This window comes from Poecilia reticulata, linkage group LG13, assembly GCF_000633615.1.
Source record: "Poecilia reticulata strain Guanapo linkage group LG13, Guppy_female_1.0+MT, whole genome shotgun sequence".
NCBI lineage: Eukaryota > Metazoa > Chordata > Actinopteri > Cyprinodontiformes > Poeciliidae > Poecilia > Poecilia reticulata.
This window is the reverse complement of record NC_024343.1, coordinates 27,295,613-27,311,834: the sequence shown is the minus strand read 5'-3', so window position 1 is coordinate 27,311,834 and position 16,222 is coordinate 27,295,613. Positions and strand designations below refer to the sequence as shown.

The 16,222-nt window shown below is 37.0% G+C and overlaps 2 protein-coding genes across 4 annotated transcripts in view; one reads left to right on the top strand and one right to left on the bottom strand.

Annotated features, from left to right (window-relative positions):
* Positions 1-9,702: 9,702 nt before the first annotated feature.
* rwdd2b (RWD domain containing 2B) lies at positions 9,703-13,058 on the bottom strand. The gene is made up of 4 exons (XM_008426345.1): positions 12,754-13,058; positions 12,602-12,669; positions 10,917-11,285; positions 9,703-10,824 (listed from the first exon to the last, which is right to left on the bottom strand). Exons 1-4 carry the CDS (start codon positions 12,964-12,966, stop codon positions 10,572-10,574), a joined length of 903 nt encoding a protein of 300 aa, XP_008424567.1. The 5' UTR covers positions 12,967-13,058; the 3' UTR covers positions 9,703-10,571.
* A 417-nt stretch (positions 13,059-13,475) lies between these two features.
* The window catches only part of usp16 (ubiquitin specific peptidase 16), a 6,045-nt gene continuing 3,298 nt past the window's right edge, over positions 13,476-16,222 (top strand). Inside the window, exons 1-10 of one of the 3 annotated variants that reach the window (XM_008426343.2) lie at positions 13,476-13,691; positions 13,836-13,912; positions 13,996-14,186; positions 14,281-14,384; positions 14,475-14,587; positions 14,944-15,176; positions 15,253-15,348; positions 15,448-15,578; positions 15,670-15,757; positions 16,020-16,101. In XM_008426343.2, coding sequence (XP_008424565.1) covers positions 13,852-13,912; positions 13,996-14,186; positions 14,281-14,384; positions 14,475-14,587; positions 14,944-15,176; positions 15,253-15,348; positions 15,448-15,578; positions 15,670-15,757; positions 16,020-16,101 — 1,099 coding nt within the window. In that variant the 5' untranslated portion in view covers positions 13,476-13,691; positions 13,836-13,851. Of the gene's footprint in view, positions 13,720-13,771; positions 13,913-13,995; positions 14,187-14,280; positions 14,385-14,474; positions 14,588-14,943; positions 15,177-15,252; positions 15,349-15,447; positions 15,579-15,669; positions 15,758-16,019; positions 16,102-16,222 lie in introns of all 3 variants that reach the window. The other 2 variants (XM_008426342.2, XM_008426341.1) reach the window with 2 other exon arrangements.

Here is a 16,222-nt window from a genome sequence, read left to right as displayed (position 1 = left end):
AAATAAGATTGAACTGAACAAATTGATCATGAGTCCTCCCAATAACAATCCTAATTTGAGAATGTTGTGTTGGTCTATCACATAAACTGCTACCCCCACAAAAAATACTTTTAAATTTGTGGCTGTAAGATATGAAAAAGAGTATGAATATATTTTCAGGGCACTCAAAGGCTTTTAGTGAGGATAAATGTTCTCACAAACAAAATCGACATACTTTTTTATTATTATTATTATTATTTTAACAATTAAAATTCTAAAAATAAGTGGACAAGTATTCATTCTATGCATAGCACATTAGCTTATATGGATGTGAATAAAGTGCAATGATCTGTGTAAGCAGCGTAAAAAATCTGGGTGATCAGAGGTAAATCGAAAGCTGATTACTGAACCTTAAAAACTGATCTGAAAGCCACTTGCATACTGGCTGCAAAGCATACCAATAAAGCAAAAATAAAATAATACACCTTTTATGGTCTATTGTCACTGCTTCAGTGACACAAATTGCCCTTTTGAAATTTGGGGATTAATTTGGAAGCGTTGTGCAGATTACAGGGGTCACATTAAATATCACAACATCCTTGCAGGGAGATCTCGTTCCAGGACACAAGACGCAAGTCATAATGTTCCTCCATTCTTCAGCTCCCATTGACCTTGAGCATAATGTTGCTTCCCAATAGACTAATGTCGCCATTATCAACAGACTGTCCGGCCAACCATCTGCCTGCTTCACGCAGCACAGCTCCCCCTCTCCTCTCACAGACACCGCTCCCAGTGCTCACTTCATAATCATTACCAGCAAAGGCCCAGCCAGTTCAAATAAACATCAGCTCCCTCTATTGCACTCCTTCTCATTATTAAAAGCTCAGTGCTTCGTTAAGCTATGTAAATTGTGATAGACTGTCTTGAGTAATGCCTTGCAGAAAATAATGCTTAAAATCCATCATAATTTAGTAATTGGATATTGAGACAGGGGAACATTTCTGTGCAATCACAAATAGTGAGCTGGCAAATGGATTTTCTCCTTACCCTTGAAATTTGAGAACCGTACCCTGGGCTATGTGAGAATCACAGCGTGACCTCTAAGGAGGCCTTGTAAGTCTGACAAAAGTGAAGAAACTGATCCCCACTGTACCCTGTGGGCACAGTCCACATAAGTCATCCCGCTCACAATAAGCTCTTATCATCGCAGAACAGAAGAGTCTAACAAAAAAAACCTCTTTGGGGAAAAATTTGTATCTCAAAAAGAAACATTAACATTTGCACATATTATGTATGAAATACTTTTTTTGATTTTGAAATTACATTAATAACATGAGTTCCTGTTTTTAAATCCTTTTTTTTTTTTGCGTGCAGTGTAATTTAATCCTCTTAAGCATTTAGTCTGTCTAGTCCAAGCATCAACAGCCTGGTAGGTTCTTCTTTATTCCTCAGTTTTCTTCGAGATTGGTAAAAATCTAGAAAGTCTGTTTATGTCCACATAGGACACAAACAGGGGTTTTAAAGATGAATTGGAAGCTGCATTCTTAATAGACAGGTATGTTGAAGAAATATTTTCACCTGGACCAAGCTTTAATTAATTTTCAATATGAATTAGCTTTTTAGTCAGTAGAAGTAATAACAAGCATTGGCAAGAATAATGCCTTAAGATCACTCTTCCTTCTGTCACCCTAAACACACTAAACTCAGATCTACACACCTGGCAGAAATTATATATTACATGGTTATATATGTAACTTATCAGAACAATTTTGAAACTATTTTTCCTCATCAAGAAAAACTTATAGAAATTTTGCAAACTGCAAATCTGGCACTAAACACAGTGCCAGCAGCCCAACAGTGATAGTGATATTGTAGATCACAAAATTCCAATTCTCCTGTTATTTTTTGTGAAACTACTGTCAGTTACATAAACATGGCACGACAGACTGCACAAATACTTTGACATCTACGTTTGAGGAAAACACAAACTATTTGAGTAAGTCTATGTGCTTTTCTCTGGAATTTTGGACAATTTTATTAGTGCAGACATTACTATGGCCTACAGCAACCAGAAACCTAAAATTAGGTTTTCCAGAAAATCTGAATATTCTGTCAGAATTCATTCAATACGGAGAGGTTATAGTATGATCAGGTTATGTTCTACACAGCTATGGCAATGCTTGCAAAGTCCCATAGTTTGGAGGGAGAGTGGAGTGGCTCAAAATCCAAGTTGCTTAAGGTTTGATGACTTAGGAGCACTGTCGCCTGCTTTTATTTATCCCAATATTTTGGGATACATTGGGATCAAATCCACCTTTCCTTACCTTACAAAATCCTTCCCAAGATGATTTCAACACAGGATTAAAGGACGTTTTCTAGAGATTTCTCTGCTATTGATCATATTTCCTGAGATTTTGTAGATCACTCAAAGCTCTAGTGATGTGCTCCATAAGGACGGCGTCAAATGATCTGGAACAAAGAACCTAAACTTATAAATCCCCGAGGATGCATCACCATGCTGTTAGTTTGGATGAATGTGTACAGTCAGAAACGATTCCTTGATTTGCCGCATGAGGGGCTCCTTTTTGTGTGGTAGTGGCTTCCCCGCTCGAATGAGGCCACACGCAGGCCCATGGATTGATGGCAGAAACGGGGCTAAGCATGTATTTTATACCCATTCATCTAAACTGACTCTCACTCTCTGTGGTTCATCTTTAAATAGCCTGCTCAGAGATGGTATGTCTGCCATTTGATTTATTCTGCGCCGTACCTTCAGACCTAATTAAAACAAACTGTCTGCAATTGTTAGGGTAAATTTAAAATGACATGGACAAAATAGCACAAAAAGGGCTGCTATATGTGGAAGCGGTGGAGGGGTGGAGGGGTACTCTACCTGTAGCACAAAGCTATGCTATAAACAGCTTGCCATCTGTTGGAATCTGAGCAATGGAGATTGCTTCAAATAACTCGCTAGGGACTTAATTAAAGCTGGAATGTTGTTGAATAACTGTTGCTTCAGTAAAATGACATCAAGAAGATTTCTCTGGTTTTTAAAATACATAAGTTTTCTTTTTAAAGCCAATAAAAAGGTTTTAATCTAACAGATTATTTTAAGACAAGACTTCTTGTAATTTTAGATGAACGATGGAAGAAGAAAAGTAAAGCAAATGTCTAGAGACAGTACAGTGTACATTTACAGTACTACTTTAATTCATTTGAAAAACGTTTTTAAAGCAATCATCGTATCAAGACGAATCATATTCTTTGGAAATATAAAGAGCTGATCGAGTTTATAGTGTTATGTAGACTCTGTAAAGCACAAATGGACTAATATAATTTGAGGCCCTTTTGGAGATGACTCGCTTTAAATATCAAATATCAAGAAGATGTCATCTTGGCTTTGAAATGTCATCTTGGCTTTGAAATATTTGAGAAACAAGTGTTTTTAAGTTGAAAATGTTGTTACATAATAGTTCAGTAAATAATTACTTAATTAAATCTGGGTTATATGTTTGTTTGTTTGTTTTTATTAAAGTTAGACGTACCTAATTACAATAGTCTGGTAAAAGCCAGATTATTTTTATGTTAAAATCATGAAATTTTTGTATATATTTGTCAATCCATCCATAGTAAGAGAAAAGACACCATTTTACAGCAATATTGTCACACTTACAGATGCATCTCATATTATGAAAAACTTTCATGTAGTTCCATAATTGAGTTCTAAAAGTCAAACTCGTTATCTGTGTACACTGAATTGTCATATTTTGTCATTTCCGTTTTCTTGTAACAATCAACTTTGCTGATAAATCTTTACATCTCTATGTGCATAAACACATAAAAATCAATTAAAAATAACCAAAAAGACATCAAGACTTTGAACAGACTGTCTGAATGCTTTCATTTTCTGAAGCAATATTCTTGAAGATATATGAACAATAGATTAATTATGCATAAATGGTGGGATATAATTCAAGCATTAATTTGTTATTTTTATTATGATTTCTGATTGTCAGCAATGAGGAGTGAGGTCCAGAGTGACATTTCTACTGTCAGTGATAATTTAGAGTCATGTCATCTGCTGGCGTTATTATAAAGTCCTAAACCAGTAAAGTGGTATATCAGAACATTTCATAGCTCTCCATGCTTCCCTCGACTGATAAGCCTTATGGAGATTCAAATTACATTTTCCAGTAGAATTTGGCAGCTTTCCACAATGCTAAAGGTTCTGATACCTGTTTTATTGACCATTGTACCACTTTGCTTGATTGGCCATAAAACTGGCCTGACCTCAATCCCACAGAAAACCTTTGGAGTCTTGTCAAGAGGACAAACAGAGACACCAGACCCAGCTATGCAGATGAGATAAAGGTCGCCACTAAAGCCATCTGGGCTCCTTTAACACCTCAGTCACAGGATTGTCGCCTTCTAGGGTTAAATCCAACCCAATCGTTTCAGTGTTGTGTTCGCTTCTTCTCCAGGTGCAGGAGTGGGTTTTCTCTTGGTACTTTCCAATCCTAGAACATGCATATTATAACTATAATAACTACCCACTCTAAGTTGCCCTTAGGTGAGAGAGTGTTTTTGTATGCATGTCAGTCCTGTGTGTCTCTTTGTTGGACTCATGACAGACTGAAGACTGAAGACTAGGTATACTGGAGGATAAAATAGTATACCTCAAACTAGTTCCCTAGTATACCTAGTTTATCCTCTGTGGACAACTGAAGGTAGGAAGCGAAGCTGATCCTGAACGGACGAACGGACGATCGGACGCATGGACATCTATCTACATATTCTCTCCTATGTTCCACTGTAGGTGTTTTCCAGACAAACTGGCAGCTCTTACTGCCAACAGAATATTAATATGTAAACAGCATGTTGAAAAGGTTCTGACAAACTGCTGTGCCTGCAGGATGCCAGCTGTCTAGATGTGGGTGGGAATCAGGTGGTGCCATTAGCTTCATTATCATAGTATTATCATAGGAAGACATGAAATTTAATCTTTGTAATTCAACATTTGGTTCTTCACACACTAAAAAAACAAAACTTAATCATGTTGTTCAAAGATAATCATAACAAGTAAAGCACAAGCAGTTAAAACGGAATAGTCAAAAAATGTTCATTAAAAATGTGTACTTATTCAGAGAGCGAGTATACAGCTGAGATGCTGGCAGTGTTCACCTCAGCAGTGTTCACCTCAGCCGACTCTTTTGGATTTTCAGCTGTAGGATTGTGGTGCAGTTTGTAGGATTTTGGAAAATATACCGGAATAATTCAATAGTCGAGCTGCAATATGTTATTATTTTTAATATTAATATTTTATAGCGCTGTTTAAAAAAAATAGTTACCAGGGCTTGTCCTTAAAATGTTAAGATGTCTCACTGATCCAGGAAGGACCCAGAGGTCACTAAATGGACTTTAAATTTATCAAGGCACTAAAGGATCCTCCAAAATGAGCTGAAATATGGCTGAAGGGACAAGGACTTCTGGGTTCCTCAATCTAAACCCTCATATCAGATATGCGGAAGACAAAAGATGGATGGAAGCATGGGGTGCAGAGTGGTGTGTTAGTCAGCACTGCTGCCTCTCAGCAAGGACTCTTTCAAATTTCCTTTTTGATGTTCAGTCTGCATATTTTTCCTGGGTGCTCTGCGTTTTCTACACATACCAATTTCATCTTCGACCAGAAATTCTAAACTGACCTTTTTTTTTTCGGCCTTGAGACAACATGTGTTGTGAGTTGGTGAGGTATAAATAAATAGAACTGAACTAAGTTGGATAGAATCATGAATGGTTAATCACACCTTTCTCTGCAACAGTTCTATGTGGAATGGGGGAACTTACCACAGTGCACTGAGATAGAGAATCCAGAGAAACTGGGTAGAGAAAATCCTGTAAATCAAATGAGTCAAATGTAAATGAGAAACAAAGACACATTACAAACAAGCAAATATCTATAATACCTGACAGTTGACAGATTTGATTTGTATCTCTGTAGTGGATAATAACTGCTTAAGGCGTTCAAAAAGCACAAAATGGCCAGTGGGATGTGTGGTTTACATTTTTTCAGAAGAGAAAAAAATGTAAACCACTGTGCTTATATAACTGTGCTTTATAATGCCAGTCAGTGGAACAGTCAGTGGAACAGTGGAGCTCTGGGACTACTCCAGTCAGAGAGCTTGGTAGGAAAACTGATTAAAGAGAAGTGAGACAAGAGAACATGTTTAATTTAACCATATTTGGTATTCAGAGGGCGACAAACCATACAAGGGTTCACCTTGAGGGGTCATCAGGAGGGAAGGTCCAGAATCCCAAAGAGAGACCAAGTAAAGTTTTAACACAACACTTAGAAATACAATTGATCTCATTGTTAATTGCTTTGATTATCAAGTTTATTTTGGCTGAATTGAAAATGGTAATTCAACACATAGAGAATTGACAGACTGTTTTTCTTTTAGGAGTTGTGGAGCACAGCCCCCGTGACATAGTAATGGATTTACAACTATAATCAAAGTAGAAACTTCAAGCACTGAATACAAATGAATACATTCCTTCATTCTTTCAGTGTACTCCATCATTACAGTCAAATCAAATGTGCTTCTGGTGTACAGGCTTCAAGCCTGTACACCAGAAGAGCAATGTCATGGTGAGATATTGCTCTTTTAACGTAGTCAGTAATTTTGTATGAATGCATTTTCCCAAGTTATATTTTATAATCATAATGAATTCATTATGTCAAGGCACAGCACATAATTTGCTCCACAAACACAGAAAACAGTGAAAATGTGACCCATTTTGCTAAACTATTTAAGGAGAAATACGTCTCACAGTGTGGTCTAAATGCGTAGTGCTTTTATATCCTTTTAATCATTTCTGATTTTCACAATCTAGGATTGCAAATCTCAGTATTTTCATATTTCCCTCTCCTATTTGCTACAAATGGAAAAGTGTTTTGAGGGTAATACACTGTGTTCATTTCCCGTGACGCACAACACTTTGCATGTGCATACCTTTTGGATGCTTTGCTGTTTATGGGTCTTTTTCCGTTGGAAGTTGTGCTGTTATTTCCATGTACATCTAGTCTGGGAGAGCCCAAGACCAACGCAAACTGCTACTTCAACCATATAGAACTCCAATCTCAAAATTGTTATTGCATTTTATAAGACTGATATTTTATGGACCTCTACGTTTAAATTGAGAGGATATAGACGCAGAAGTTGATGATTATATGCTTGGAAATGGATGCAAGAGGTATTGCACTACTAACGATCTTACTGTGTGAAGCACACTAACAAAACGTGAAGCATTTCTTTTTATGGAGGGTAAACATCTCATAGAAAAATAAAGAGGTGTAGAAAACAAAGGTTGTGATGGATTAAGGGAACAAGATTTATTTTTTATTTTGTAAAAATTAAAAATAATTTTGTAAAAATAGGTAGTTGTACCCAGACTGAAGACGCTTTACATGCACTGTTCTGTTTCATACTGGAAGATCGTTGGTGTTGCACCACCTCCAACATAAATCTTTTTTATACAACTGCCCAATACAAATATGACAGCTAAAAGATTTTAGAAATACCTTTCACATAATCCCCCGTGACATTCTTTTGACTTTTTGAGTCATTTTATGGTGGCAGAGACCCAGTTTTGTCTGAACTCTTTTGGATGCTACAAACTTAAGCCCCCATGTCCAACTAATCTGGATTTACACAAAGTGAAGACACAAAAATAACCTGCTGCAACCAACATTTCCCCTGTCTAAAACCTTTTATTTGAACCTATAGCTTTGGAAATCTTGAAATATTCATTAAACATTTCACAAATATTGCGGGATGGTATCAATCTCAATATTTGATGTTAACTGGCACCTTATTTTTAAATTCTTGATTTCTATGAACTGAACCTTCAAACGTACCTAACATTCAATTTATGCTTGCTAGTCCCAATCAAGCTCTTACTTCACATAAAAATATTACCATGTCACTGAACAATGAAATACAGTGAAGCGAATAGGTGGGGGAAATAAACGGCACTGTTGCCCTAACCTTCACCTCCTGCACCACCGTCTCGCTGCCGTTTGGTGATAATGATGCTGAAGTCACAGAGGCCCATGAAAACTGAAATGCCCCATAAATTCCCGCAACCGCAGAGCCTTGATCTACTGAACCATCTCATTGACATGGAGCTTAAATTCACATTGTCCAGGTAAGCACGATAATCATCCCACTCCAATATCCTGCCACATGTGGAGCAGTATTACGATCATATGGCTTGTTAAAGACAGGTAACTGAAACTTTTGACTCGCAGTAGAATAGCACAGTTACATTCCTATGCCAATTACTGAATTTTGAAAAAAATCTAATTATCTGAACATCTAAAAGCTAAGCTTTTTTTAAAAAGCTTTTTAAAAAAAAAAAAATAAAAAAATGCTTCTGTGAGCAAAGGACATTATTCCAGATGACCTCTAAGCTACAACATCACATAAAATATTCATTAATTTAAACACTAAAAATGTGTTTATCTCTAAGCCAGTTTTAACGTAACTGAAGGCAGTTGCCCCAGAGCCATTACTGTTAAACATGCAGGATAGTAAATACCTTTCATGTTTTAAATTTTTTGTTTAAAGGAAATGTGAAATCTCCTTAAATGAACCTATAGAGGTCTAAATGTCAATTGGTCTGCTTAACAAACCAAGCTTGATTTTCCGAGTCTTTGTTTAGGAAAAGTTTGGTGGGAGCTTTAGGCTATAAACATGCAGGTTTTGCTAAGTAAAGAAGAGGGCTGGCCAATCTTAAAAAGCCACAAAAAGATGTTCATAGATGCCCAGTGTTTGGAGGGTAGTGTTTAGCGAAAACTGTTATCTGAAATTGAGTGAGGAAAGCAAAGAACAAGCAATGAGTAGTGATGGGTTTGGCATCTCGTAGAAGGAAACTTGGTAAATAAATGCAGGGATAGTCTGAATTTCAACTAGTAGTTTGGTCTTCACAATCACCAAGAAAGCCTGCTGTGAAAAACGAAGTTTAATATCATATTAATATTTTGAGTTGTTTCTTTTTCTTGTTATAAATATTTTATCCTACTTCACCTCATAATTCAGGTTCAAATAGTGTTTTTTCTTCTCTATAACTTTGGCAGTAATAACTGAATTAAGTTAGTAAAACTAAATACAACTTCCTAAAGAATGTTGGTTAATTAACAATTAATTTATGATTTAACAAAAGAAGTGATTACTTATTACATATGGCCAGGTTTGGCTGGATAGTATTTTTAAAATTAAATGAAAATGGTCATTTAAAAGCAGCATTTTAGATATGCTTGTGTGATCTTTGTCTGACTTTACAATTTGTTGGATTATCTCAATTATTTAGGTGTGACCAAAACAAATTGAAGACTACACCAGAATACTTAAACCACAAGGAATCACTCCACCTTCTTCCTGTTTAGAACCATAGCCTGATTTAGAGGAGTTGGATTTCATCTCACCCGTTTCTCACTTGCTGTGAACTTTTTCACCTCAAACTGAAGGTCAAAATACGACTACATCATCTGCAAAAAGCAAAGATGAGACCCAGATGTTTCCCAAACAAACATCTTGTTCATGACGATGCCTTGAGATCTAGTCGATGAAAAACCACAAACAGATTTGATGACATGGGGCAACCCTAGCAGAGACCAAATCACACCAGAACTAAATTTGCCTTGATGCCAAGAATGCAAAGACAACAAGAACAGACAGTTTATTTCAACAAGGTACCTCGAGTCAAGTGGTAATCATCAAATTAAATATTCAAGTATAAATTACTTCCTTTGGATATATCTGAAAATGACTCACCAGCCAACATATTTCAGATTAAATAACTGGATTGTTAGCAATAAATGAAATATGTAACATTGATTTGGATTAACATATCATTATACAAAATGAACGTTTAATAACCACATGGCTAATGTTACAAGTGATCGAGTTCATATAATACAAGTTCTCAGAATGCAGTGTTTGTATTTTCACTATCTATTAGTGCCATCTGCTGGACACTTTTAGTTTGTAAATTAAAACTTGGCATTCATGTAAAAATGTTAATTGTGAAAAATTTTTTCAACAGGACTTTCTGGCATTTAGTAGTTCATCTGAAAAAGAAGTGCTAAAATACACTTACAGTGAGCAGGTAAAAATCTGGATAAGGATGTCTATGCCTTGAAACAATTGTGCTAAAAATGATTTTTTTTATATAAGTTAAAACACATTAATACTGTAAACTGAATTTCACAAATTGTTCAGCAAATATCTATAATGACATTTCATACAGTGCAAGGAGATTTTGCTGCAGCTTTTTTAAAAATGGAAATCATGCATCAAAATAAAACTAAAAACAATAGAAATTAATATTAGGAACATACTGGGGATCTGTCAGTGATCCATCACTTTTATTTTCATCCGTTTTCTTTTGTTTTGCCAAAATAAGGAAATAATCTCTAAAATTTCAGAGTAATTCTTTCTGTGTTTTTAATCATTGGAGCTGCTTTAATTAAAAAAAATTGTTTTAATTTATATTACTTTAAATCACAACCTGTGCACAGACGTTGACTACTACTACCTGCCTTCAATGCCAAAATAAATCTGAAAGACATCACAGCAGCCCTTCTCATTTAAGAACTGGTAGAGCTGTCCAAGGTCCATGTGATTGCCTCTGTTCCCGTGAGGGTCAAACATGGCCTCTTCAAAACCTGTGAATTTGCGCAGGGAGTCTAAACTCTCAACAGTGTTGCTGTCGTCGCCTTGGCGATTAAGGGTAATATCCTCTCTGTGTCGAATCATGATCTTCTTCCATGTCAGAACCTTCACTCTGAAATAAAAAAGGTTTTGTTTTTTTTAACAAATGGCAATCTTTTTTTCTGTTACAAAATTCTCAAAAAGTAGAAGTAATCAAAAAAGCACCTGGACCAAAATTCCTCACAGACAGATTGAGGACCTTCAACACACACAATGCCAGGCTTTCCAGGCATGCTGAATCCTGAGAGGCCCAACTCTTTTGACCACTCCAAAATGTTCTTCCTCTTTGACTTGTTGTAGATGTGGTGGCTGTAGATCCACAGTCGACTGAAAACTTCTTGCGTAGGTTGAGAAGCAGACTCCAGCTTAGGAGCCGGTGCTGTTGATAAGCTCTTCTTAATGAAATGTTCCAGGTTTTCTTTCACCCAGTCCACTGCAGCAAGCACACATAAGTCTCCCAGGCAGTTTTTCATAAGGTATTTATTGAGATCTGTCTGGATCTCTGTCTGCTGGGCCCTGCTAAGAGCTGAACACCTAGACCATCAATAAAACATTTGATCAATTAATACATACATTTTGGAAAACAGATCCAAAGACACAGAGTGCTAGAGTGAAGTAAAAGGTGATTCATTGCAGGATCCTAGTTCTAAATATTTTTCTGTCAAGATTCCATAGTTTACCACACTCATATTTCTCGAGTTCTCAGACATTTTCAGCCAGTCAGGACGGAAGGAAGAAAGCCAGTAGATGTATAAATGGATCATATAAATCCAAAAACAAATCTGAAAAGTGTCGTTCCCTTGTGTCAATATTTTACAGAACTAACGTTTGTTGCAAATGCAGCTGAAAGTTATTTGGTGTATGCCTTTAGCTATACACACTTAAATTCTAACATTTTTTCAATATTTTTTTGTTTGCAAAAATACAGTCAGAGTGAATGGATGGTAGAAATGGGAGTCTATCATACAGTTTCTCTTTATTGTGATAAGAATTGTGATTTATTGTGAAAATGCTAAACTCTAACTGAAAATGTTTGCCAATCCCCCAAAATGGCAGTATGGTTAGAATTGTAACATTTGCTATTTTCCACTTTTGTTTCATGAGAGTTATTTAGTTAGAAGTAGAACATCATTATACTATACATAGAACTAAATACCATTATTGTGCGTTTGTGTAACCAACTTTTAGGACACTGTTTTGGAACCTAACCCTGGGGTTCCCACTCAATCTTTACTGTGACCTGTTTGATGTGTTCCCTGGTACTCATGAGGCTGTATGTTTAGAAATATTCTCAAACAAACCTCTTAGACCAGGGGTGGGCAATCCTGGTCCTCGAGGGCCAGTGTCCTGCAACTCTTAAGATGTCTCCCTGGTCCAACACAGCTGAATCCAATAGCTGAATCACCTCCTAAGTGCAGTCAGGTTCTCCAGAGTCCTGCTAACGACCTCATTATTTGACTCAGGTGTGTTGAAGTTGAGGCACATCTGAAAGTTGCAGGAGTCTGGCCTCGAGGCCTGGAGTTGCCCCCCCCTGTCTTAGACCTTCAAAGAACAGTTGTATGGTGATATTGAATGACACACTGTCTGGTAGATACTTAATTCATAAACTGATTGTAAACTATGTATAATTATATTTCCACTAAACATTTAGTTGCTACTTTGATTTTGTCAACCACATGAACACCCAATGACATGTTACAATGAGAATTATGGTTGTAATGAGAAACTGTGAAAGCAGTATGAAGGTATTGTATCTCAAGTATGTTGTCATAAAGTGAAGCATTTGGTCGTTTTTTCCAAAACCCATTTAACATTTATTTTAATAACCAACATATAAAAGACATGCTTACCTTACTGTTATATCAGGTAACACACTGGGGTATTCAGACGGATAGGCGCAGGTCAAAATAAACTTCGTCTAAGAACAAGTTAAGATGGAACAGACTAAATAATAAACCTTTATAAATTAACAACTTTTAGCTTATCATTACACCCTTATTACCTTATTCATAACTGAAGAGTCCAATCTCTGTTTCATGAAAAACTGGGGTCTGGAGGGAGGAGGCTTTTCCCCAGAAACCGAGTTTTCCACGTAGCTCCTAAGTTCAGCCAGAGCCAGCTGGTCGGTGAGCTCCAGCTCTTCCTGAGCTGGAAACATGCTGGTTAGCAGCTCAACTTCAGCGAGTTGAGACTCGGCCCACTCCATGTAAGACATGCTTTAAAAACAAATTGTTATGTCGAGTTACATTTATATTAACCCGTCCTCAAAATCCCAAATAATTTTCTAGTTAACTCCCGGAGATTTCAACTCGGACATTTACAAACGGCGCACACAGGAAGTAGTCGACCATTACTAACGGTCCGTCAACACTTCCGCCATATTGTGAGTGCCTTATTGGTTCCTTTTGGAAAGCAAATGTGCAAATATTTGCTTCTTTCCTGAAGGAAACAAGCACATTAGCTTACGTTAATCTGATTTGATTAAGAATTAATTTAACAAAAAGGTATGCTCATTTTGTAGTAGCATGTTGATCGATGAGACAAACATTTAAATAGTTCTACTTGTGTGTTTGGCCTACCTATGAAAATCTATTCACTTAATTTGACTCAGTTTCAAGGTAATACTCAAATTTTAAAATATACTGAGTGAGTGCGTGTGTATGCGTTCCTCAATAAAAAATGCCACTCACAATATGGGGGGCGTCATTCACGTACGATCCCGGAAGTTCATGTGGCTTCTATCACACACATCACATTTTTGTTCCTCTCCTGGCCGCATGTGTGTCATCTGGCGTTTTTGAATCAAATCACCGTATCGGTCTGATCCAAAGTTATATGTATTTTGTATATGTCTAATCGTTCCTGCTTCTATTATCGAAATAAGTTAATGATGTCCGGACTTACGAGCCCAGCTGAACAAAGTAAACGAAACTGAAAACGGTAAAGGCTTTAGCCTCTGTGTGCGACAGTAAGTTGACTTTAAGAGTTTATGTCACATTTGTTCTCTTGAAATGTTACAGTGTTGTGTGACTCGTTATAGACGTTCTTAGGTAAGCGTCTCTTTGACATTCATCACTAAATTAGTTGACTTAGGTCAAGAATGGGAAAGAAGAGGGGGAAAGACAGGAGCTTCAGAGAGGATGAAGACGTTGAGTTCACAGGTACATTTTGAAGTCAGATGAGTTGGATGTTATTTAATAACCTTCTAAAAAATATAAAAATGTTTTTTTTTTTTATCACATAGGTCCATCCTGCAGACATATTAGGAAAGGCACTGACCAAACTCTTATAAAGAAACTGTCTGCTGTTTCTGATTGGACGAGATGTCAAGAATGCAAGCATGATGACAATAAAGAAAATATCAGTACGACCACGTCAGAGGAATCTGAGGAGGAAACGGTTCCATTATGGATGTGTTTAAAATGTGGACATAGGGTGCGTTTATAATAAGACTTTATTGCACTGATTTATTTATTTATTTTTCAGTGTATGAATCTTTTAAGATGACTATTGTCTTGCTTCTTACTAGGGATGTGGGAGAAATTCTGAGAACCAGCATGCTATCAAGCATTATGAAACTCCTCGGTCAGATCCACATTGCCTGGTGGTCGGTTTGGACAACTGGAGTGTATGGTGAGCATGTTTTTTGTGTGTGATCAAAAGGGACAAATATAGTGTATTAAAACCACCTGTTTTTTGTTATACATTTTATTTTTCTTCAAGGTGTTACATATGTGATGATGAGGTCCAGTACTCGGGTACAGGGCAACTGGCACAGCTGCTGACCATCCTGAAAAAACAATTTTCTACAGATCCCATGAAGAGACCTCAGAAAAGTAGGTAGTAGTGAGAAACTGGATGTTTTATGCCAATATGGGATTAAATGTTTTTATTATCATTATTGCTTTAGTAGATTTAATGTTTAGAAGACTTAGTAAAAAAAATAACTACTCTCCACCTGAATGTGGAGAATAAAGTTATTGTGAAGATGTAGTCTGCGAAGACTACATCTTCACTTAGTTGCTCTTTCTTAAGCTCATCCATCTTTTCTATTAATAATAGGGAGGCTTCAAAATTCTTGTGGAGACGAAGCACTTGTTCACACAGAGAAGGACAGGAAAAGTCATAATTTTTCAGCCCAGTGAAATAAATGACATGCACTTTGTATTACCAAATTGTTTTCCCTATTTAGGAGTGAAAGAGGATGTGGATCTGATGGAAATTAAGCCGGAGACAGAAGCTGTAAACACAGAGGAAAGTGGGGACAATGAGAACAAAGATGGCAGCAACAGGCGGAAGAAAAACATCAAAAAGGAGAATGCTGTAAAACCCCAAAACCACAACGCACCCGAAGAAAGCTGCAGTGTTCCAGTGAAAGGGCTGAGCAATCTTGGAAACACGTGTTTCTTTAACGCAGTCTTGCAGGTAAAAACGTGCCGTTAGCATATTTTAGTCTTGAGAGAAGTCAGAGTTAATCATTCTCATCACTGTCCATTTGCAGAATCTTTCTCAAACTCAGCTCTTGAGACAAATTCTCAACAAAGTAACAGAAGAGAAAATGAGCCTCGACATTAAACCCAATGCCTCCTTGAATCTGGTATGTTTTCACTCTGCACAGCCACTTCATTACCCACGTAGACCTCACCCAGTTTTTAGACAGTCCTTAATAAAACATATTTTTTCACTCTGAGTGCAGGAGCCCATACTAGTGCAGTTAGACCAGCCTGGGTCTCTTACATTGGCTATGTGTAAGCTACTCAATGAGATCCAGGAGTCTAAAAGAGGTGTGGTAACGCCGCGCGAGTTGTTCACACAAGTTTGTAAAAAGTAAGTGTCATTATTATTTAAGTTGGAAGTGCTTTTGGTTCTGTCCCTGGATGCATTAGAAGTTGTTCATCATTTCCTCTAATCTCTGCAGGGCTGCCAGGTTTAAAGGATTTCAGCAGCAAGACAGCCAGGAGCTTCTCCGCTACCTGCTGGATGGGATGAGAGCTGAGGAACTTAAAGTATGCATGTTTTTAACGGAGTTCCCTTTATGTCACACCAGAAATAAAGTTTCCTCTGGAACTATGCTACACCGGACACAGTTTTAGTAAATAGTGATTCTTATAAGTCCAATAAATATGGGACATTATAATGTCACATATTTAGTACACAAAATAATTATGTATGTGTATATTACAAAACAGTTACTGAGTCTGGCTATAATCTGTACTGTGTTCTACTTATGATTTTTTTCATAATTTATGTCTAAACTTTGTTCTGCAGAGAGTAAGCATGGGAATAGCAGAGAGTTTGAAAAAGTCAAGTAAAGTTACAGATGAAGAAAAGATAAAAGCTGCAGTTAAAGGTAAGCTGATTAAACCTGGTGTGGTCTATCTTGCATGCAGTGGCGCAACTACACATTATTCAGGTGGATGCGAAAACATAGATCGGCGCCCCCCTTCCCCCCGAGGGAAGGAACGTCAGGG

What these genes read in the sequence shown, in the direction of transcription:
- rwdd2b (XM_008426345.1), bottom strand. Translation starts at nt 12,966, where the DNA reads ATGTCTTACATGGAGTGGGCCGAGTCTCAACTCGCTGAAGTTGAGCTG. An exon ending in TTACCTGATATAACAGTAAG is followed by an intron (nt 11,286 to 12,601) that starts GTAAGCATGTCT and finishes TTGATGGTCTAG; the next exon opens with GTGTTCAGCTCTTAGCAGGG. An exon ending in TGTGAGGAATTTTGGTCCAG is followed by an intron (nt 10,825 to 10,916) that starts GTGCTTTTTTGA and finishes TTTTTATTTCAG; the next exon opens with AGTGAAGGTTCTGACATGGA.